The sequence below is a fragment of the Poecilia reticulata genome, chromosome 4, assembly GCF_904066995.2.
Source record: "Poecilia reticulata chromosome 4, P_reticulata-male-v2, whole genome shotgun sequence".
NCBI classification, from domain to species: domain Eukaryota; kingdom Metazoa; phylum Chordata; class Actinopteri; order Cyprinodontiformes; family Poeciliidae; genus Poecilia; species Poecilia reticulata.
The window spans coordinates 33,717,939-33,736,657 of NC_088833.1; the positions used below are offsets into that span (position 1 = coordinate 33,717,939).

General features: G+C 41.6%; 1 protein-coding gene across 1 annotated transcript in view; it reads left to right on the plus strand.

Moving 5' to 3' along the window:
* Positions 1–461: 461 nt before the first annotated feature.
* Positions 462–18,719, plus strand: part of cherp (calcium homeostasis endoplasmic reticulum protein) — a 55,163-nt gene continuing 36,905 nt past the window's right edge. The window contains exons 1-6 of the mRNA XM_008408186.3: positions 462–732; positions 6,096–6,269; positions 6,569–6,738; positions 13,882–14,019; positions 14,101–14,252; positions 14,440–14,551. Coding sequence (XP_008406408.1) covers positions 708–732; positions 6,096–6,269; positions 6,569–6,738; positions 13,882–14,019; positions 14,101–14,252; positions 14,440–14,551 — 771 coding nt within the window. The 5' untranslated portion in view covers positions 462–707. The remainder of the gene's footprint in view (positions 733–6,095; positions 6,270–6,568; positions 6,739–13,881; positions 14,020–14,100; positions 14,253–14,439; positions 14,552–18,719) is intronic.

Here is an 18,719-nt window from a genome sequence, read left to right on the forward strand (position 1 = left end):
ATGTCCCTGATTCCATGACAAAAAAGTCTGGCAGTGAAATAAATTCTTTTATTTTGAATTTTTTATAAATAAAAGATTTTAAAAAATGCAGACATGTTCATAGGGATTTTATCAATATATAATTACAAACAAGAATGTTTGCAATTGCCACCCAACATCTGATCAACTGGCTTAACCAATCTATCTTGTATGGATTATTTAAAGTATGGAACTCTAAACCATTTAACTCATAAGGGCTCAGAATAAGGGTTCAGAATAAGTTGTACAACGCATTCTATTTATTTTTTTATTTTTTACTTTTTTGCGACACTATGGCGAGGTTCTCCGGTTTATTTATGAGGTAGGTCTAGAGAGCTAATGCAGTGAGTGACAGCAGGACGAGAGACATCTTTTGCCTTGGTTACCAACATTGATTTTTTTAGAGAGGTTCTTCTTTATTGCATTAATTTGTTTGTTTGTTTAATTATTTATTTAAAAAGGGTTTCTGTCAGCAGGTGGCAGTATCTAATGTTATCGCTGTAGTATGTGGACTAGCAACTCCTCCCCTCTTCGCGCTGCTTCTGTTAAGTTCTTCCGGTGGACAACAACGGAATTGTGTTTTTGCTCATTATTTTTGTGAGGGTCGTTGGATGAAAAATTGAATATTTCAGCTATAGTAGCCGCTTTATACCCTGAGCTACAGCGTTTGGCTGTGACACAGAACCAACATGGATGTCCCGAACCCTCCTGAAGGTGAGCAGAGCTCTGCTGCATCGCAGCTAATAGCCACGATGTTAGCCGCTCCAGCTAACTCGGTGAATAAAGGTGCGGTTCCAGCGGCGCATTCTTTGCTTTAAATGTTGAGGGATTATGTGTAACGGAGGTATTTAGCTATTGCTGCCTCATAATAATAATAATAATAATAAATTTAATTTATAATCCACTTTTCATTAATAAAAATCTCAAAATGCTACATGGTGCAGCTAAAAACAAATAAAATCAACAATCAAAAACAATAAAAAAAAGACAGTCATTTAAAAGTGGAGTAGGCTTGTCTAAAAAGAAGTTTTCATATTTCAGGACATTTAAAACAATAGTCGACTAAAGGGCTGCACGTGTAAAATTCATCAGTAGCGTAAACAGTGAAAATAAATGAATAAAAGTAGAACACACAACAAAACAAAACAAAAAAACTAAGTTATGAGGTGACCATCAGTTAAAAGGCAAATTTAAACGATGACGTTTTAATAGGCTTCAGGGCCATTCCACTTTATTTTTTCACCGTTTAGTCTTGAACCTGCTCTTGTTTAAGAACTAAATGTACGCTCTTCAAGCTCCGACTAGATTATTATACATTAGCAAAATTTTTCAAACGCAGTTTATTATTAGTGAAACCTTTTATGATTTATAAAAAAATATTGATACGTGTGTGTTTATTTTTTTACTTTTGCGTCTGGGCCGTCTCAGAACTGGTTCAGCTCAGAAAGTACAGATTGATGTTGATTTTCCTTTACATGATAATCACTTGTTCTCTAACCTCCTACCTGTCTGAGCACCGTCTCTGGCAAGAGATTTCCCCCTTGTTGCAGGAATTACACACATCATTAATGAAATATTAAAAAGCTTCTAGATCTTGTCAGCTAACATCTGTGTGCTGACGGGACCCAGTGACCTTGTAAAGCAGCTTTCTGTAGATGGAATCTGATTTTCTCCATTGCTTTACACTGAATTGTTGCTTGAATAATTCTCAGAATGCTTTTTAAACAATCGCAGCAACAAATACTGGTACATTTCTATTGATTTAGTTAACTTTTCTTGCAAAATGTAACTTGAATAAAATAATATATTTCAGGTTTACTGTGTATAATTAAATATGAGTTTCACTTAATTAAGAAAATGAAAAATGCTCTTTAAATCAAAAGCAGCTGAAATACCAGTTAATAAAGAAAATGCTTGTCAAATTAATCGTGTGTCAGAAATGAGAAGAAACCCTTTAAGACAAGACGGCCTTTTCCAGTTTAAACCTTTGGGCGTATATTTTTCAGGGTGTTTTTGTTATTATATGGCTGTATTTATGAACAATAGCAAAAAAGAACATTAAACACTAACTCAAAGTGTGAAACACAAATTGGTCCTTGGGATGTCAAAGTTAAAGTAGAATGTAGATTCAACTAGAAAATTCCTGCAGAAATTTTAAAGGGGCATGCCAAAGTTTGCCCGTCGGCTTTGACCCAGCGTTATGGTGCTAAAAATGTGCATTAATGCTAAAGAAAGCTGCAACGTAGTCAATAACCTGTGGAGAGGCAGAAGCATGTTGACTAAGCTGTACTTGTACCATTCATTATGTTAAAATTGATGCATAAGCTAAAATTAGCCAATATGCTAATGTGAGCTTAAATGCTGGCAGTAGCATGTGGAGCAACAGGACCATGTTGTTTTAATTTTACTGCTCCATTCAGTATACATGTGTAATAAATGAAAAAATTAGCTAATAGCTAACTTTAGGTAAAAGTGCTAGTACACTAGTCAAAGGAAGTGAAATGCTAATGTTTGTGCTAATGTTAATGAACTGCCTTGCTGCGCAAGGCAGTTCACTATCCTGAGAAATAAATAACATAAGAAAAGCTTATATTATTGCACCGCCTACGGCGGTGCACTAACACGAGAGGAATATGCAGACTTTTATTTTGAAACTTTCAGTTAGCGTCTTTTTAACTACCACACCAATTCATTGTGTTACTGTAGTTTGTTTAAACCAGTCACATAAAGCACAAAAAAGGAAATACCTGATGTGAAAAATGCCAAGGCTTTTATTTTGAAACTTTCAGTAAAATTCATTTTAACTACCACACCAATTTATTGTGTTACAGTAGTTTGTTTAAACCAGTCACATAAAGGCCAAAAGAGTAATGACCTGATGTGAAAAATGTCAAGGCTTTTATTTTGAAACTTTCAGTAAGCTTTATTTAGAATAGCTTTACAATAGCTTTTTTATTTACAGTGGATTACACACTAATCCAATGTGTAACTGTGGTTTGGTTAATCCAGCTAAATAATGCCCCATACAGCAAGCAGATCTAAGAGCCAGCTCATCACTATGTGCTATTTGAGAGTTCCGCCATGTTGTAGTTCTGACCTTCAGTCATTGTAATTCTAAAGAGCAGCTCAACTATTGTGTGAGTGAGACACAAAGGGATAAACAGATTCTAACGGTTTGAAGCAGTTAATTTATCTGAACAAAGCAGTCCAAACATCTCCTTCCTATTCAGGATCTTGTAGAGTGATCCAAAAACGGTGTGAAGCATATAGTCAAAGGGGGTGAAATGCTAATGTTTGTGCTAATGTTAATAAACTGCCTTGCTGCGCAAGGCAGTTCACTATCCTGAGAAATAAATGACATAAAAAAGGCTAATATTATTGCACCGCCTTCGGCGGTGCACTAACACTAGAGGAATAGGCAGACTTTTAATTTGAAACTTTCAGTAAGCTTCATTTTAATGACCACGCTAATTCAATGTGCAACTCTGGTTTGTTTAAACCAGTCCAATAAAGCCCAAAAGACCAATAACCTGATGTGAAAAATGTCAGGGCTTTTATTTTGAAATTTTCAGTAAACTTCATTTTAAATAGACACACTAATCCAATGTGTAACAGTGGTTTGGTTAATCCACCAATATAATGCCCAAAACAGCAAGTAGCTCTACATTCCAGCTCAGCCCTCCTCTGTAATAACTGAATGATCCGCCATGTTGTAGTTCTGACCTTCTGCTCTGCCCTCTGTATTATGGTGTTCCACCATGTTTAGAACTACAGAGACCTTGTAGGCCAAACCAGCAGTTGCCATAGCGATCAAGCCTCTGCCAACTGCTGTGTGTGTGTGAGAGACACTTCATGCAACTTTGAGAACACCCAGTCACTTTTCATGAAAAAAGCAGTCTGAACGACCCCTTCGGGAACCGTTATGCCGATCCAAAAACCGTTTGAAGCGTATGAGAGGGCTACTTGTCGTCTCCGATAGTCCCGTGATTCATATCTGTAGGTCATTCACAATAATTGCACTGATGAGAGAAAAATGGTGTGTGGTGAGCTCAGTAATTTTTCAAAAACCTATATTAAACACTGAGGAGGAGCGTCAGTTGGTCATGTCCCATCACTTTGCTCTGAAGCACCTGGACAGAAAACCGTAAGCCATAGAGAAATTTCGAAAACATTTTACCGGAGCAGACATGCGGTGCTATCTCCTGACCAACTTTCATACCAATAGCACAAGTTTTACGGCCATGAGAACAATTTCAAAATTATTTTTGGGTGAAAATTCCACCCTCTTTCTCACTCTAAAAAGCGGCAGTTGGTTTCAGTTACACTCTAACGTTTCGGCAGTTGGAAATTTCGCTCGTTTTTCGCTTTTTACGTCGCCGTCGTAACTCCGATCCCCTATAAAAGTAATAGCTCCCTTCTCGGCATCGAGCCGCACGATTTGATACCACTTTTGTGGGTGGGCACGCAGCGGTACGAGCCGCATTAACGGTGATGGAAGAATAACTAGAAAATTCCTGCAGAAATTTTAAAGGGGCATGCCAAAGTGTGCCTGTCGGCTTTGACGCAGCGCTATGATGTTAAAAAATTAGCATTAATGCTAAAGAAAGCTGCAACGTAGTCAATAACCTTTGGAGAGGCAGAAGCATGTTTAATAAACTGTAGTTGTACCATTCATTATGTTAGAATTGATGCATAAGCTAAAATTAGCCAATATGCTAATGTTAGCTTAAATGCTGGCAGTAGCATGTGGAGCAACACGACCATGTTGTTTTAATTTTACTACTCTATTCAGTATACTAAACATGTCTAATTAATGAGAAAATTAGGTAAAAGCTAACTTTAGGTAAAAGTGCTAGTGCACTAGTCATAGACAGTGAAATGCTAACTTTTGTACAAATGCTAATGAACTGCCTTGCTGAGCATCACCGCTCTTTTCCTACGAATCCTCTTCTGCTCTCTCTGTCAGGTTTGTGATCTGTAGCATCGCAGGCGCTGCGTCTGTGCCGCTGGTTCCTTAAAGGAGCGGCGACGTTATTTTCTGTCCATAGACTTTTAATCAACTATTTATTCTTATTTATGTCAGATTTTAACATGGGGGGACATATGTGTAATGGTTATAGTCTTGAATCAGTAGTATAATGCTGAAAACACAAGCAGTTGTAAATACCAGTAAACCCTACAGTGCAGTCCTGGGGAGCTGCAGTTCCAGACACTGTTCTGTTGCTATGGTAATTAATCCCCTGCAGCTGTGAGAGCCAAAGAGCGGGAAAATCCTCTTCAGACACAGTTTCTATACTTGGGAGACACCAGGCGTTAGTCTGAAGGACCCTGACAAAAAGCATAAGCCCTAGCAAATTTTTGTAAACATTGTACATGAGCAGGCATGTGTATCTATGTTATGACCAACTTTCAGACCAATAGGGCGATATTTATGCCTGTGAGGGGGATTTAAAAAGGGTTTTTGAGTCAGCCATAAACAGTCCTGTGTGTGTGTTTCATAGAGAAAGATTACTGATTCTGTGAGACACAAAATCTCAAATTTTTTCGTTTTTATTAATTTATGTAATCATTTTAACTCCAATCCCCAATAAAAATAATAGCTCCCTTCTCGGCATCGAGCCGCACGATTTGATACCACTTTTGTGGGTGGGCACGCAGCGGTACGAGCCGCATTAACGGTAATGGAAGAAAAATAAATAAAGAGACATTCTATTAGGTGTAGAACAATAGGTGCCTGCCATGCAATGCATGGAGGCAGTACTGACTTGCTTCGCAAGTCAGTACTGCTCTCCTTATGCATTGCTATGGCATGCCCCTAATTAGTAAAAACATTCAAACAAAAACAGATTAAAGATTGCCAAGGTCGTGAAAAATTAGGCAGAATGGTCTCATTAGTTAAGAGATTGCAGCTTCTAGTCAAGAGACTAGAAGCTGCAATCCGAAGCCAACTTCAGCTTTGTGTCTAACCAGCTATTTCTAAAAGTCTAGGAAATGTTAAAGAATGTTTAAGTTACATACATTTTTATTGATTTTTGGTTACAAATTCATCTGATTTTCCTTATCCTTTCCTTTTTCAGATCAAGAGCTGAGGAATGTGATTGATAAACTGGCCCAGTTCGTGGCTCGGAATGGGCCTGAGTTTGAAAAGATGACCATGGAGAAGCAGAAGGACAACCCAAAATTCTCCTTCCTGTTTGGGGGAGAATATTTCAGCTACTATAAGTGCAAACTTGCTATGGAGCAACAGCAACGTATGTAGTTAAAGACACGAAGCAGTTAATGTAGCGTAGCGGCACCATTCAGTTCTGACTTTTGCATTGACACTGTGAAAGCAATGTCACTGATGTCCCTAAATGAGCATTTTATTAGGCCCATGATTAATGCATCTCAGAGGAGCTGACTGTAAATAGAAGAGTGAAACGGTGATCATTTATGTCTGTGTACATCGACTGTGGATCATTGCAGTTGTAGCATTTCAGTAGTGTTTCAAAGAGTTGATTATTTTCTGGAGCCTTATTAATAATAAGTGAATGTTATTCTATTTTTGTAGATCTTTTCAACCCTGGAAACAAAGATGTGGTTGACATTCCCCCTCCATCAATGCAGCTGGTTCCTCCACCTCCAATTGCTCTGTCAGCTGCGCCCTCGATAGATGAGCTCATTCAACAGAGCCAGTGGAACTTGCAGCAGCAAGAGCAGCACCTGCACACTCTCAGACAGGTAATAGAATAAAGAGGAAACAATAATTGAAGCCATAGCGCAAGACTATCTACATCACCATTCCCAAAGGCAAAATGTCACCAAAGATTAACTGGTGTAGAAATATTAATATGGAGCTACTAGGTACTTTGAGTACACTTAAAGCTCACATTCTTAATACTTGTTGAAGTTTTTATATAAAACATTTTTAGACTTTTGTTCATGCTGAAGATGACCTGTTGTTTAAACCATGTATAAGGCTAAGGTAAAAAAGTGGAATTGAAGTAATTTTGAATGTGGTACAGTTTTTGGATTCTGACCTTAGATTGTTCTCAGCATTTCAGAAACAGTTGATCTATTGGGTTTCTTGCACAGCCATCAATAGGGTTTGCAAAGACTGTTTCCTTTAGATTCAACCAACATTTTGAAGCTGAAACTACAAGTCCCACAGCTCAATAAAACTGACCAATGACGGACTGGACAAATGTCTGCTTGTCCGACAGGTCTTGATTTAAGCTGCAACATTTAGATGGCAGGGTGAGAATTTGGAGTGAAAAACAAAAGTATTGATCCATCCCTTATTGTAGCAATGGTTGACTCTAATGGTAGTGACTTGATTGTATGAGGAGTATTTTCTTGACACACTGTTGGCCTCTTTTTGCCTCATTTCCACCGAGCGGTATGCTGTTTCATGGTCTGGCATATTCAGGAGAGTGTTTCCACCTCCAGTAGGCCTCTCACTGGGCAAGTTAAACCTAAATGTCTGACATTGCATACGTAACAACTGCAACTTGTTCAGATACTGAAGGAGGCAGAAAGTATCGCTATAACAACCAGTGGCTAAATGTCTGGAGGTATGTTATTGAGCTACATCCCAATAACAGATCAGGCATAGCTGAAGCACTACCCATAATTCTGAAGAAGGGATTGCATTAAGGGAATACTTTCTGTAATGAGTAATTTTTTAATCACCGAAAAATCTGAAGCCCATGCACAGACAGTTTCAACTTTACTCATATAGTATATTATGTTGACAACTAAATCAATCACTAAAAAAAAATAATTTCAAAATATCATCTGACAATAAACTAAATGCATTTTGCTGACTGGGAGCTGATTGTGTATGAAAGAGTAATGGACAGTAATGGTCGCTTTGGAGCGCATCTGGTTGAATAGCACATTCAACACTGAAGTGATGCATTTATCAAGCCTATAGTACAGCGTTTCTCAACGGGGGCGGTACCGCCCCCCGGTGGGCATTCAGAGGACGGCATCTTTACAAAAGGGGGGTGCTGGGATTCCTTTGGGGGGGTGTTTGCTCGAAGGTAAACTTTACACCTTAAATGAACAACAATACCAGTTTAGACTTTGAGCAACTTGCAAAAGCTTTATTGTGTAACAGTAAAACATGCTTGCCAACAACTGTATCGACGACAACTCTCCTTCTCTTCAGTGTTTGTAGCTTCTTGGCGCAGCTCCGCGTTCCTGTTACTAGTAGCTTCACCGCATCAGTTCAGCGTTACACCGGCTGATGACGTTGCTGTGATTCACTTGTCTGTTGTCTGATTTTAAAATATTTTATGTTTTATTGAGGATTTTTGTACACATGTTTTGTCAGTGCTTTTGTCAGCAACTTATATTGAAAAGTGTTTTAATGTTCATCTGAATGCTGCACATTTTCATGGAAGGACAACGGAATATCACTCTGATAAACATGTAATTAGGCCTGTCACGATAGCAAATTTTGCTGAGCGATTAATTGTCTAAAAAATTATTGCGATAAACGATAATATTGTTTCAATACCTTTTGACACTGATTTAATGGAAATGACTAATGTACACTATTTCCTGCCATATAGATACACTTTATTTTCAAAAGAACACATAACACTAACTGATAAACTAAATAAACCAACCAAAAACAAAAATAAAATGTATTCTCAGTCTCCATTAACAAAAAAAGGAATTGAATAAAAACTAAACAGCATAAAGCCAAAGTGGAAATAAATACTGCTTTCAATCAAAAGAGTGCAGATTATGAAGTCTGTATACTATATTGCCCTTCAGTAATCACTAGATTTAAATAGAGAAGATGGGCACATCCGACAACCTAATGCAGTAGTTCATACTACACAATTTTTTGTCCCCATTTTCCCCTTATGATAATTTGGATCGTTGGCCGATCTAAGATTGTCTCTGGTGATTTCGTAACCGATCATCCTGTAGTGTGATTTAGATCGTCGTGGCCGCTCTGATCTAAATCAGGGGTTTTCCCCGACTGGGAGCTGAAGGTGACGGGTAGCCAATCAGAAAGCGCGCATTCTCCTCTGCGCTTTCTAAGGGGAAATTACGGAGGGGAATCCCAAACAGCTGACACGGCACAGCGCAACCCGAAGTCCATCGGACATAGGAGATAATATGTGGAAACATTAATATTTATTCAACATTTCGTGCAAGAATATAGAAATGACAAGAGGAGGAATTGGAGCCAAATTGCTACCGCAGTTGAAATACCTGGTAACTTTTCAGCTGCTGTTCGTTAACGTGGCATAAATAGGTTATAATGATTTTCATTCGTTCAGGACTTTATGCTGACTCTAGCCACATGCATCACAGGTAGATTCTAGTAAAGCATTGATTAATGCCTGATTTTAAAATTAGTTAACTGGACTTGTAGCCATTATTTTGGGCTACAAGTCCAAAATAATGGCTGTGTGGCTGGACACCACACAGCACTATCGAACCCGATCGAACCGTTACACCTAGGATTTCTGTCGGCTAGTGTGTGGTCTCTCAGGTTTTGAAAATGGGCTGAAAACTCGTGTCGTGTGCGCTGGACATTACACTAAGGAAATAGGAAGGTCAGTGGAGAACACTGGAATTTAGCCTTTTTTCATTCAGTGTCCTCAACAGAAAGAAAAGAAAAGGCAAGAAGAGACAATAAAGCCGATAATTAAAATGAGCTCGATAGGTTTAATTTATCGTGCGATTAATTAATTTATCGTTTATCGCGACAGGCCTACATGTAATGACTAAAATCATGATACCCTTACTGTGTATCCCTCTGAAAAATGAGTCCATTTAAATAATAATAGTAAAAAATCCTTCCGTGGGTGGATACCACGATAGACAGCTTTCATTTTATACAGTTAATATTGGTGCTCTATGGTTTGGTATGAAACGGTAGTATCACAGCACTTTTGAATTTTAATCATCAGAATATATCGGGATTTTTTTTCAGTTTTAAAAAGCTTACTCAAATCTGCTTTTTTCCATCAATACACTGCACCGGAGGGGGGTAAAAAAAAAAAAGACGTGCACGTTGTGCAAAACTCAGAAACAGGAGAACCGGGACATAGAACGGAGCGACGAACTAGATGTGAATCAGGGCATAAAAACAGAGAATTCGGCGCTTAACAGTGAAAAATCAATATGATTGTCAAATAGGCCTGTCGCAATAAACGATAAATCAATTAATCGCACGATAAATTAAACCCATCGACCTCTAATTATCGGCTTTATCGTCTCTTCCTGCCTTTTTCTCTTTCTGCTGATGACACTGAATGAAAAAGGCTCAACTCCTGTGCTCTCCACTGACCCTCCCTTCCTATTTCCTTAGTGTAATGTCCAGCTTACACTACACAAGTTGTCGGCCCATTTTCAAAACCTGAGAGACCACACATTAGCCGACAGAAATCCTAGGTGTAACGGTTCGATTGGGTTCGATCGTGCTGTGTGGTGTCCAGTCACCTGGGCACAAAATAATGCCTGATTTTAAAATAAAGTAATTTTAAAATCAGGCATTAATCAATGCTTTACTAGAATCTACCTGCAATGTATGTGGCTAGAGTCAGCGTAAAGTCATGACTTAATGAAAATCATTGTAACCTATTTATGCCACGTTAACGAAGAACAGCTGAAAACTTACCGGGTTTATCAACGGCGGTAGCAATTTGGCTCCAACTCCTCTCCTTATCATTTCTATATTCTTTGCACAAAATTTTGAATAAATATTAATGTTGTTTCCACATATCATCTCCAATGTCCCTGGACTTCATGTTGCGCCGTGTCAGCTGTTTGGGATTCCCCTCATTATTTTCCCTCGGAAAGTACGGAGGAGAATCTGCGCTTTCTGATTGGCTACCTGTCACATTCAGCGTTAAGCTCCCAGTCGGGGAAAACCCCAGATTTATATCGGAGCGGCCACGACGATCTAAATCACACTACAGGATGATCGTTTACGAAATCACCAGCGACAATCTTAGATCGGCCAACGATCTAAGATTTATCGTAAGGGGAAAATAGGGGCAAGAAATTGTGTAGTATGAACTATTGCATTAGATAGTCGGATGTGCCCGTCGTCTCTATTTAAATCTAGTGATTACTGAACGGCAATATAGTATACAGACTTCATAATTTTTTGTTAATGGAGACTGAGAATCCATTAACACTGGAACTGATTTAGTTTATCAGTTCCTGTGTTGTGTGTTCTTTTGAAAATAAAGTGCATCTGTCTATGGCAGGAAATTGCATGCATTATTAGTCATTTCCATTAAATCAGTGTCAAAAGGTCTTGAAACAATATTATTGTTTATCGCAATAATTTTTTAGACAATTAATCGTCCAGCAAAATTTGCTATCATGACAGGCCTAGTGTCAAATAAGGTAAAACACATGATGATTAAGCGCTGCAGCAGGTGATGAGTGAAGATTACAGGTGGTGAGCGTCAGTAAAAACAATAAAATGAACTAGCAACAGGAAAGAAACTAAAGAGAACATATCTAATCCAAGAGAGGACAATAATAATCAAAGAAAACTGAATGAAAATGCACAAAGAACAAAATGCAAGAATAAACTAAGAAACTAAATTAAATACAGAGGAATAAACTGGTATGGCAAGACCTTTCGAGCAATAATTAATACAGAGCAAGAACAAACAGACGCTGTTTTCAGATAAAAGGTTTTTCAGATAAAAGGTAAAATAATATAAAGGTATATTACATATTATATTGGAATATTTTTTCCACTCTGATTGGCTGCTGTTAGGCCTACCGATTTTAAGTTGAATGTCCATTACATTTTTTGTACACCTGTAAAAATAATTTCTATTCGCATAGCTTTTTTGTTCTCTGGGAAATTATTTTTGGTGATAAATACAGAAACAACCATAAAAGTCAAAACATCAACAATAGTGATAGTAATGTTAACAATAAAATAATATTCAGTGCAAAGTTGAATTCAGTTTCTGGGCGGTAAGGGACCTGGATAATGGATAGGGGGGCGCTGGCCCGAAAAAGGTTGAAAGTTTGAGTCATTTGGGGAGAGTGAATGCAAATTTGAATTCCAAATGGACTAAAAAGTGAACTCTGATTCGCCTGAAAACCTAGGTCTTCGTCTGGCTAAAGTGAACTCTAGCAGTTGGAAAGTAGTGTGAATGCATGTGGATCAAAGACTGCTCCAAAAGCAAAAAGCTGACTGTGCCGGGGCATTCTGGTCAGTATATTACTTTTTGCTCTACGGTTAACAGGGATGTTGTCGGAGGCCACGGCAACAGGTCTAGAAAAACTTACATGTGTTGGATAGATTAGACAGATCTGATTTATTGTCATTGTACAGCAAACTGTACAACAAAAATAGTAGTTGTATTTGCATTTATAAATGCTGTTCTTAGTGCATTTATAAACAGTCATAACAGATAAAACTGGTGTGATCCAAAAAATTGCTTGATGTGTGATGGGATCAGAGGTCGCACTAGACTTTTTTGTTCTCCGTCATTTTAACCGACAGGATTTTAAAAAATCGGACATGTTCTATTTTTACTCGTCAAATTATAATTACATTAACATTGGCTATTTAGCCGCCTTTTTATGCGGTTTTGTTAATATTCACCCAGTTGAACCGTGAATACAGATCCCATCACACATATATGCATCTAACTTTTTCTTCATAGTGACAAAAACCAATGACTATTCCCCCAATAACTTATAATAAATTAAAACCACTCCACTTAAATTACCAGCACTTCACCTGCAGGGGTCTGAACGCACAGCTTCACAAATTCCTCCTGGTTAGCATCTGCAGAGAAATCTGGGCTAGTTCATCGGGCAGTTGGATCTGCCTGAACCAAACTGATCCATTGAACTTTTTTTTTTTTTTTTTTTTTTTTACCATGTGTTGTGCTTTTATGGGGATTTTTTTTTGTTTTTTTTTTTGCGTGGTTTCACTTCCCCGAAGCATACAATTCTTGCTCCTGCCGTGCTTCTAAGCACCACTGCCCTTCTGGGTATGGGAGGGTAACGTCTTCAACTCCATTTGCTAAATCCGCAGGATGTTAAGTTTAATCCTTCGCAGCAGCAGAGCCGAATTGGTTGTGCAGCCACAGTGCACTGCGCATATTACGATCAAATTAACTTGTGTACCTTTATTTATTTCCTCAAGATAAACTGCTGACTCCTCTGTTTAGACTATAAATGGATTCAGCATTGTATTCTCTTTAGTTTTCTTTGTTCTGTATGTAATGGAGACTGAAATTAAACGCGCCATTTCTACCAAAGTTTTTGAATGGACTTCCTAACGCTCCAAAGCGTCCGGTCTATAACTCTTCAACACGAGTTGAAGAGTTATAGACCAAACTAAAAGGTCTTTCCGACCTTTTAGTTTGGTCCTGTCAAATGACCGACGGACTTTAAATTTTCCTGTCGTTTATAAAAATAACCTGTCAAATATGAAAAATATTCCGTTAACGCGACCTCTGGATGGAATCCAGATTTTTTGTTAACTTGAATATTTAACTGGATAAATATTAAATGCAACTCAATAGCCTGTGTCAATATTATTTAAAAATCATTGAAAAATAGGATACAACAGAGTTTTTTTTTATTCCTTGAGTCAAAATGACAGACAGTAAAACAGACTAGTGTGACAACTGATCTGAAGAGATGAAAATAAATCAGAAAAAAGACGTCAGTTTATTGAGTTTGTCGCAAAATCAATACAAATCTAGGATTTGTGTCTTTGCAGCATAAATTCGATCTATGAAGTTTTGTTAAATGTAATATGAAAATCCCAACTTGTTCCTGTAAACTCAATCTTGAGTCAGATATTGTTACGCCTCAATACATTTCAGTTGAATTATACAAAATATTGTTTTGTTTTTCATGTAGGAGCAAGTGACTGCTGCCATCACCCTGGCAATGGAGCAGCAGATCCAGAAGCTTCTGGTAGAAACTCAGTTGGACATCACAGAGTTCGACAACCTGCTGCAGCCCATCATCGACACCTGCACTAAAGATGCCATCTCTGTAAACACGATGTGGTCAAAAGCTATTTAGATATCTAAAACAAAGTTTTCTATCTGACAATTAAAGTGGTCTTCCTCTCAGGCTGGTAAAAACTGGATGTTCAACAATGCTAAGGGGCCACAGCACTGTGAACTGATGGCATCACATCTTCGTAATCGCATCACTGTTGACAGCGCACATTTTGAGCTCCGCCTACACCTCATCTATTTAACCAATGACGTTCTTCATCACTGGTATATAATTTGTATTATTATTATTATGCAAGCGAGAAATTAGTTACGAATCGGTATATTCAGATATAATTTAAAATAAGTTTATTGAATTTAAAAAGAAGCAGTATTGTTGATTTAGAAACTTGGAATGTTTTTTGTGTATTGAAGCATATTAGTGTTTTTTTTTGTTTGTTTTTTTTTATCCCAGCCAGCGGAAGCAGCAGAAGGATTTGTTGGCGGCATTGCAGAAGGTGGTTGTTCCCATCTACTGCACTAGTTTTCTAGCAGTAGAGGAAGAGAAGCAGCAGAAGATTACCCGGGTAAATCCTTCTACACTTGCTAATCTCTAGTCACATTTCATGGTATCAGAAATCCATCCATCCATCCATCCATTTTCTTCCGCTTATCCGGGGTCGGGTCGCGGGGGCAGCAGCTTCAGAAGGGAGGCCCAGACTTCCCTCTCCCCAGCCACTTCTTCCAGCTCCTCCGGGGGAATCCCAAGGCGTTCCCAGGCCAGCCAAGAGACGTAATCCCTCCAGCGTATCCTGGGTCTTCCCCGAGGCCTCCTCCTGCTGGGACGTGCCCGGAACACCTCACCAGGGAGGCGTCCAGGAGGCATCCTTACCAGATGCCCGAGCCACCTCAACTGGCTCCTCTCGACGTGGAGGAGCAGCGGCTCTACTCTGAGTCCCTCCCGGATGACCAAGCTTCTCACCCTATCTCTAAGGGAGAGCCCAGCCACCCTGCGGAGGAAACCCATTTCGGCCGCTTGTACCCGTGATCTCGTTCTTTCGGTCATGACCCAAAGCTCATGACCATAGATGAGGGTGGGAACGTAGATCGACCGGTAAATCGAGAGCTTTGCTTTTTGGCTCAGCTCTCTCTTCACCACGACGGACCGGTACAGCGCCCGCTTCACAGTAGACGCTGCCCAAATCCGCCTGTCGATCTCCCGCTCCCTTCTTCCCTCATTTGTGAACAAGATTCCCAGATACTTAAACTCCTCCACTTGAGGCAGGACGACCCCCCTGACCCGGAGAAGGCACTCTACCCTTTTCCGGCTCTAGACCATGGCCTCGGATTTGGAGGCACTGAGCCTCATCCCGGCCGCTTCACACTCGGCTGCGAACCGCTCCAGTGAGAGCTGCAGATCACGTTCCGATGAAGCCAACAGGACCACATCATCCGCAAAAAGCAGAGATGCGATCCTAAGGCCACCAAAACGGATCCCCTCAACACCTTGGCTGCGCCTACAAATTCTGTCCATAAAAGTAATGAACAGAATCGGTGACAAAGGGCAGCCTTGGCGGAGTCCAACTCTCACCGGAAACGAGCCCGACTTACTGCTGGCAATGCGGACCAGACTCTGACACCGGTCATACAGGGACCTGACAGCCCGTGTCAAAGGTCCCGGTACCCCATACTCCCGGAGTACCCCCCACAGGGCCCCCCGAGGAACACGGTCGAACGCCTTCTCCAAGTCCACAAAACACATGTAGACTGGTTGGGCGAACTCCCATGCACCCTTCAGGACCCCGCTGAGGGTGTAGAGCTGGTCCAGTGTTCCACGACCAGGACGAAAACCACAGAGCCCAGCCCAGAGTCCCCATGCTCAGCTTCCTCAACAGAAGGCATGTTGGTGGGATTGAGGAGGTCTTCGAAGTATTCCGCCCACCGGCCCACAACGTCCCGAGTTGAGGTCAGCAGCGCACCATCCCCACTATAAACAGTGTTGGTGCTGCACTGCTTCCCCCTCCTGAGACGCCGGATGGTGGACCAGAATCGCCACGAAGCCGTACGGAAGTTTGTCTCCATGGCCTCTCCAAATTCCTCCCACGCCCGAGTTTTTGCCTCAGCGACAACCCGAGCCGCATGCCGTTTCGCCAGCCGGTACCCATCAGCTGCTTCTGGAGTCCCACAGGCCAAAAAGGCCCGGTAGGACTCCTTCTTCAGCTTGACAGCATCCCTCACCGAAGGTGTCCACCAACGGGTTCGAGGGTTGCCGCCGCGACAGGCACCAACAACCTTGCGGCCGCAGCTCCGATAGGCCGCCTCGGCAATGGAGGTACGGAACATGGTCCACTCAGACTCAATGTCCCCCACCTCCCCCGGAACGTGTTCGAAGTTCTGCCGGAGATGAGAGTTGAAGCTCCGTCTCACAGGGGACTCCGCCAGACGTTCCCAGCAGACCCTCACTACACGTTTGGGCCTGCCAGGTCTGACCGGCTTCCTCCCCCACCACCGGAGCCAACTCGTCACCAGGTAGTGGTCAGTGGACAGCTCCGCACCTCTCTTCACCTGAGTGTCCAAGACATACGGCCGCAAATCCGATGAGACGATGACAAAGTCAATCATCGAACTGCGGCCTAGGGCGTCCTGGTGCCAAGTGCACATATGGACGCCCTTATGCCTGAACATGGTGTTCGTGATGGACAATCCGTGACGAGCACAGAAGTCCAACAACAGAACACCGCTTGGGTTCAGAACGGGGGGGCCGTTCCTCCCAACCACGCTTCTCCAGGTCTCACTGTCATTGCCCACGTGAGCGTTGAAGTCTCCCAGTAGAACAAGGGAGTCCCCAGGAGGGGCACTCTCCAGTACCCCCTCTAAGGACTCCAAGAAGGGTGGGTAATCTGAACTGCCGTTCGGCCCGTAAGCACAAACAACAGTCAGAACCCGTCCCCCCACCCGTAGGCGGAGGGAGGCTACCCTCTCGTTCACCGGGGTGAACCCCAACGTACAGGCGCCCAAATGGGGGGAAACAAGTATGCCCACTCCAGCCCGGCGCCTCTCACCGTGGGCAACTCCAGAGTGGAAGTACGTCCAGCCCCTCTCAAGGAGACTGGTTCCAGAACCAGAGCCATGCGTCGAGGTGAGGCCGACTATTTCTAGCCGGAACCTCTCAGCCTCGCACACTAGCTCCGACTCCTTCCCCACCAGAGAGGTGACGTTCCACGTCCCAAGAGCCAGCTTCTGCAGCCTAGGATCAGACCACCAGGGTCCCCTCCCTTGGCTGCCGCCCATAGCACAATGCACCCGACCCCTTTGGCCCCTCGGACAGGTGGTGAGCCCATCGGAAGGGGGACCCACGTCTCCTCTTCGGGCTGAGCCCGGCCGGGCTTCGTGGGTAAAAGCCCGGCCACCAGGCGCTCGCCATCGTGCCCCACCTCCAGGCCTGGCTCCAGAGTGGGGCCCCGGTGACCCGCGTCCGGGCGAGGGAAAACGCAGTCCAAAGTTTGTATTCATCATAGGGGTCTTCGGGCTGCACTTTGTCTGGTTCCTCACCTAGGACCTGTCTTCCTTGGGTGACCCTACCAGGGGCATAAAGCCCCAGACAGCATAGCTCCTAGGATCATTGGGACACTCAAACCCCTCCACCGCGATAAGGTGGCAGCCCAAGGAGAGGGGTATCAGAAATGTGAAATGAAACTCAAATGTTCAGTTTTGTGCATTACTTTATGCAGTAGACAGTGATGGCATAGTTGCTTTTAAAAAGTAACTTTAATCAGATTACTTGATTACTCCTTGAAAAAGTAACTTAGTTAGATTACTGATTACTTGATTTAGAAAGTAACTAAGTTACATTAAAAGTAACTTTTAGTTACTTTCAGCAGCTGCTGACGACGCTTCACCACCTGTGAAAATTACATTGATCTTTGCCAAAACTTAACTGCAAGTTATTTTATAATGGTAACATCAACAATGTGTCTCCACTTATATGGTTGAACTGAAGGGGAGATTGTTTAATGGTTACAACAGTACAAAAAAAAAAAAACTTTAGTAATTTGTGCGGGTTTTTGGGTGTTCCAGTATTGTCTGGCAAATTATAAATAGGATTTTAGATGCCCCCTCCGCCCCATCATCCAGGTTGTGCGTTACGGCCCTGTTTTTGCTGTCAGAGCGCAGCGCACAGAGCTCCTCCTGCCACTCTACAACTCAGATGACCCGCTGTACAGATTTGTGCTATTAATAATTATAATGGCGTTTAGTTGCACAACTTTATGGACACGTTCACTCGTGGCTGTTTTCATGTTTATTGCACTGTTCATATCAGTCTCGATGTTTGCAGTTTTCTGGAGCGCAATGCAAAGCTCGGTGTCATTCACAGGTAATATATTAACTTGAAATTGACAAAGACACAGCGGGACGGATCATCCGGGAAATGATGGACAGGGAGAGTCTGACCAAAACTAACTGGATGTCAGACAAATTCTGGGGTTTATGTCTGTTTATTTGCAAGGCCAAAACCCCCAATACGCGACTCATTAAATCTGCAAGCAACTTTAGGGGGAAAAAAACAAGCCCAAAGCTGCTTATAATAATCAGACTCAAAATAGTTCCTGTTTTATCAGCAACAAAATGCGCACCTCCCTCTTCCCTCCTTTGTTTCTGTTTCTGGTTATACTGTCACATAGAAACGGCGGTTACTCCCCAAGATGTGTAGAGGAAATAAAGTTAAATTACAAAAGAAAATGGTAACGCAAAGCG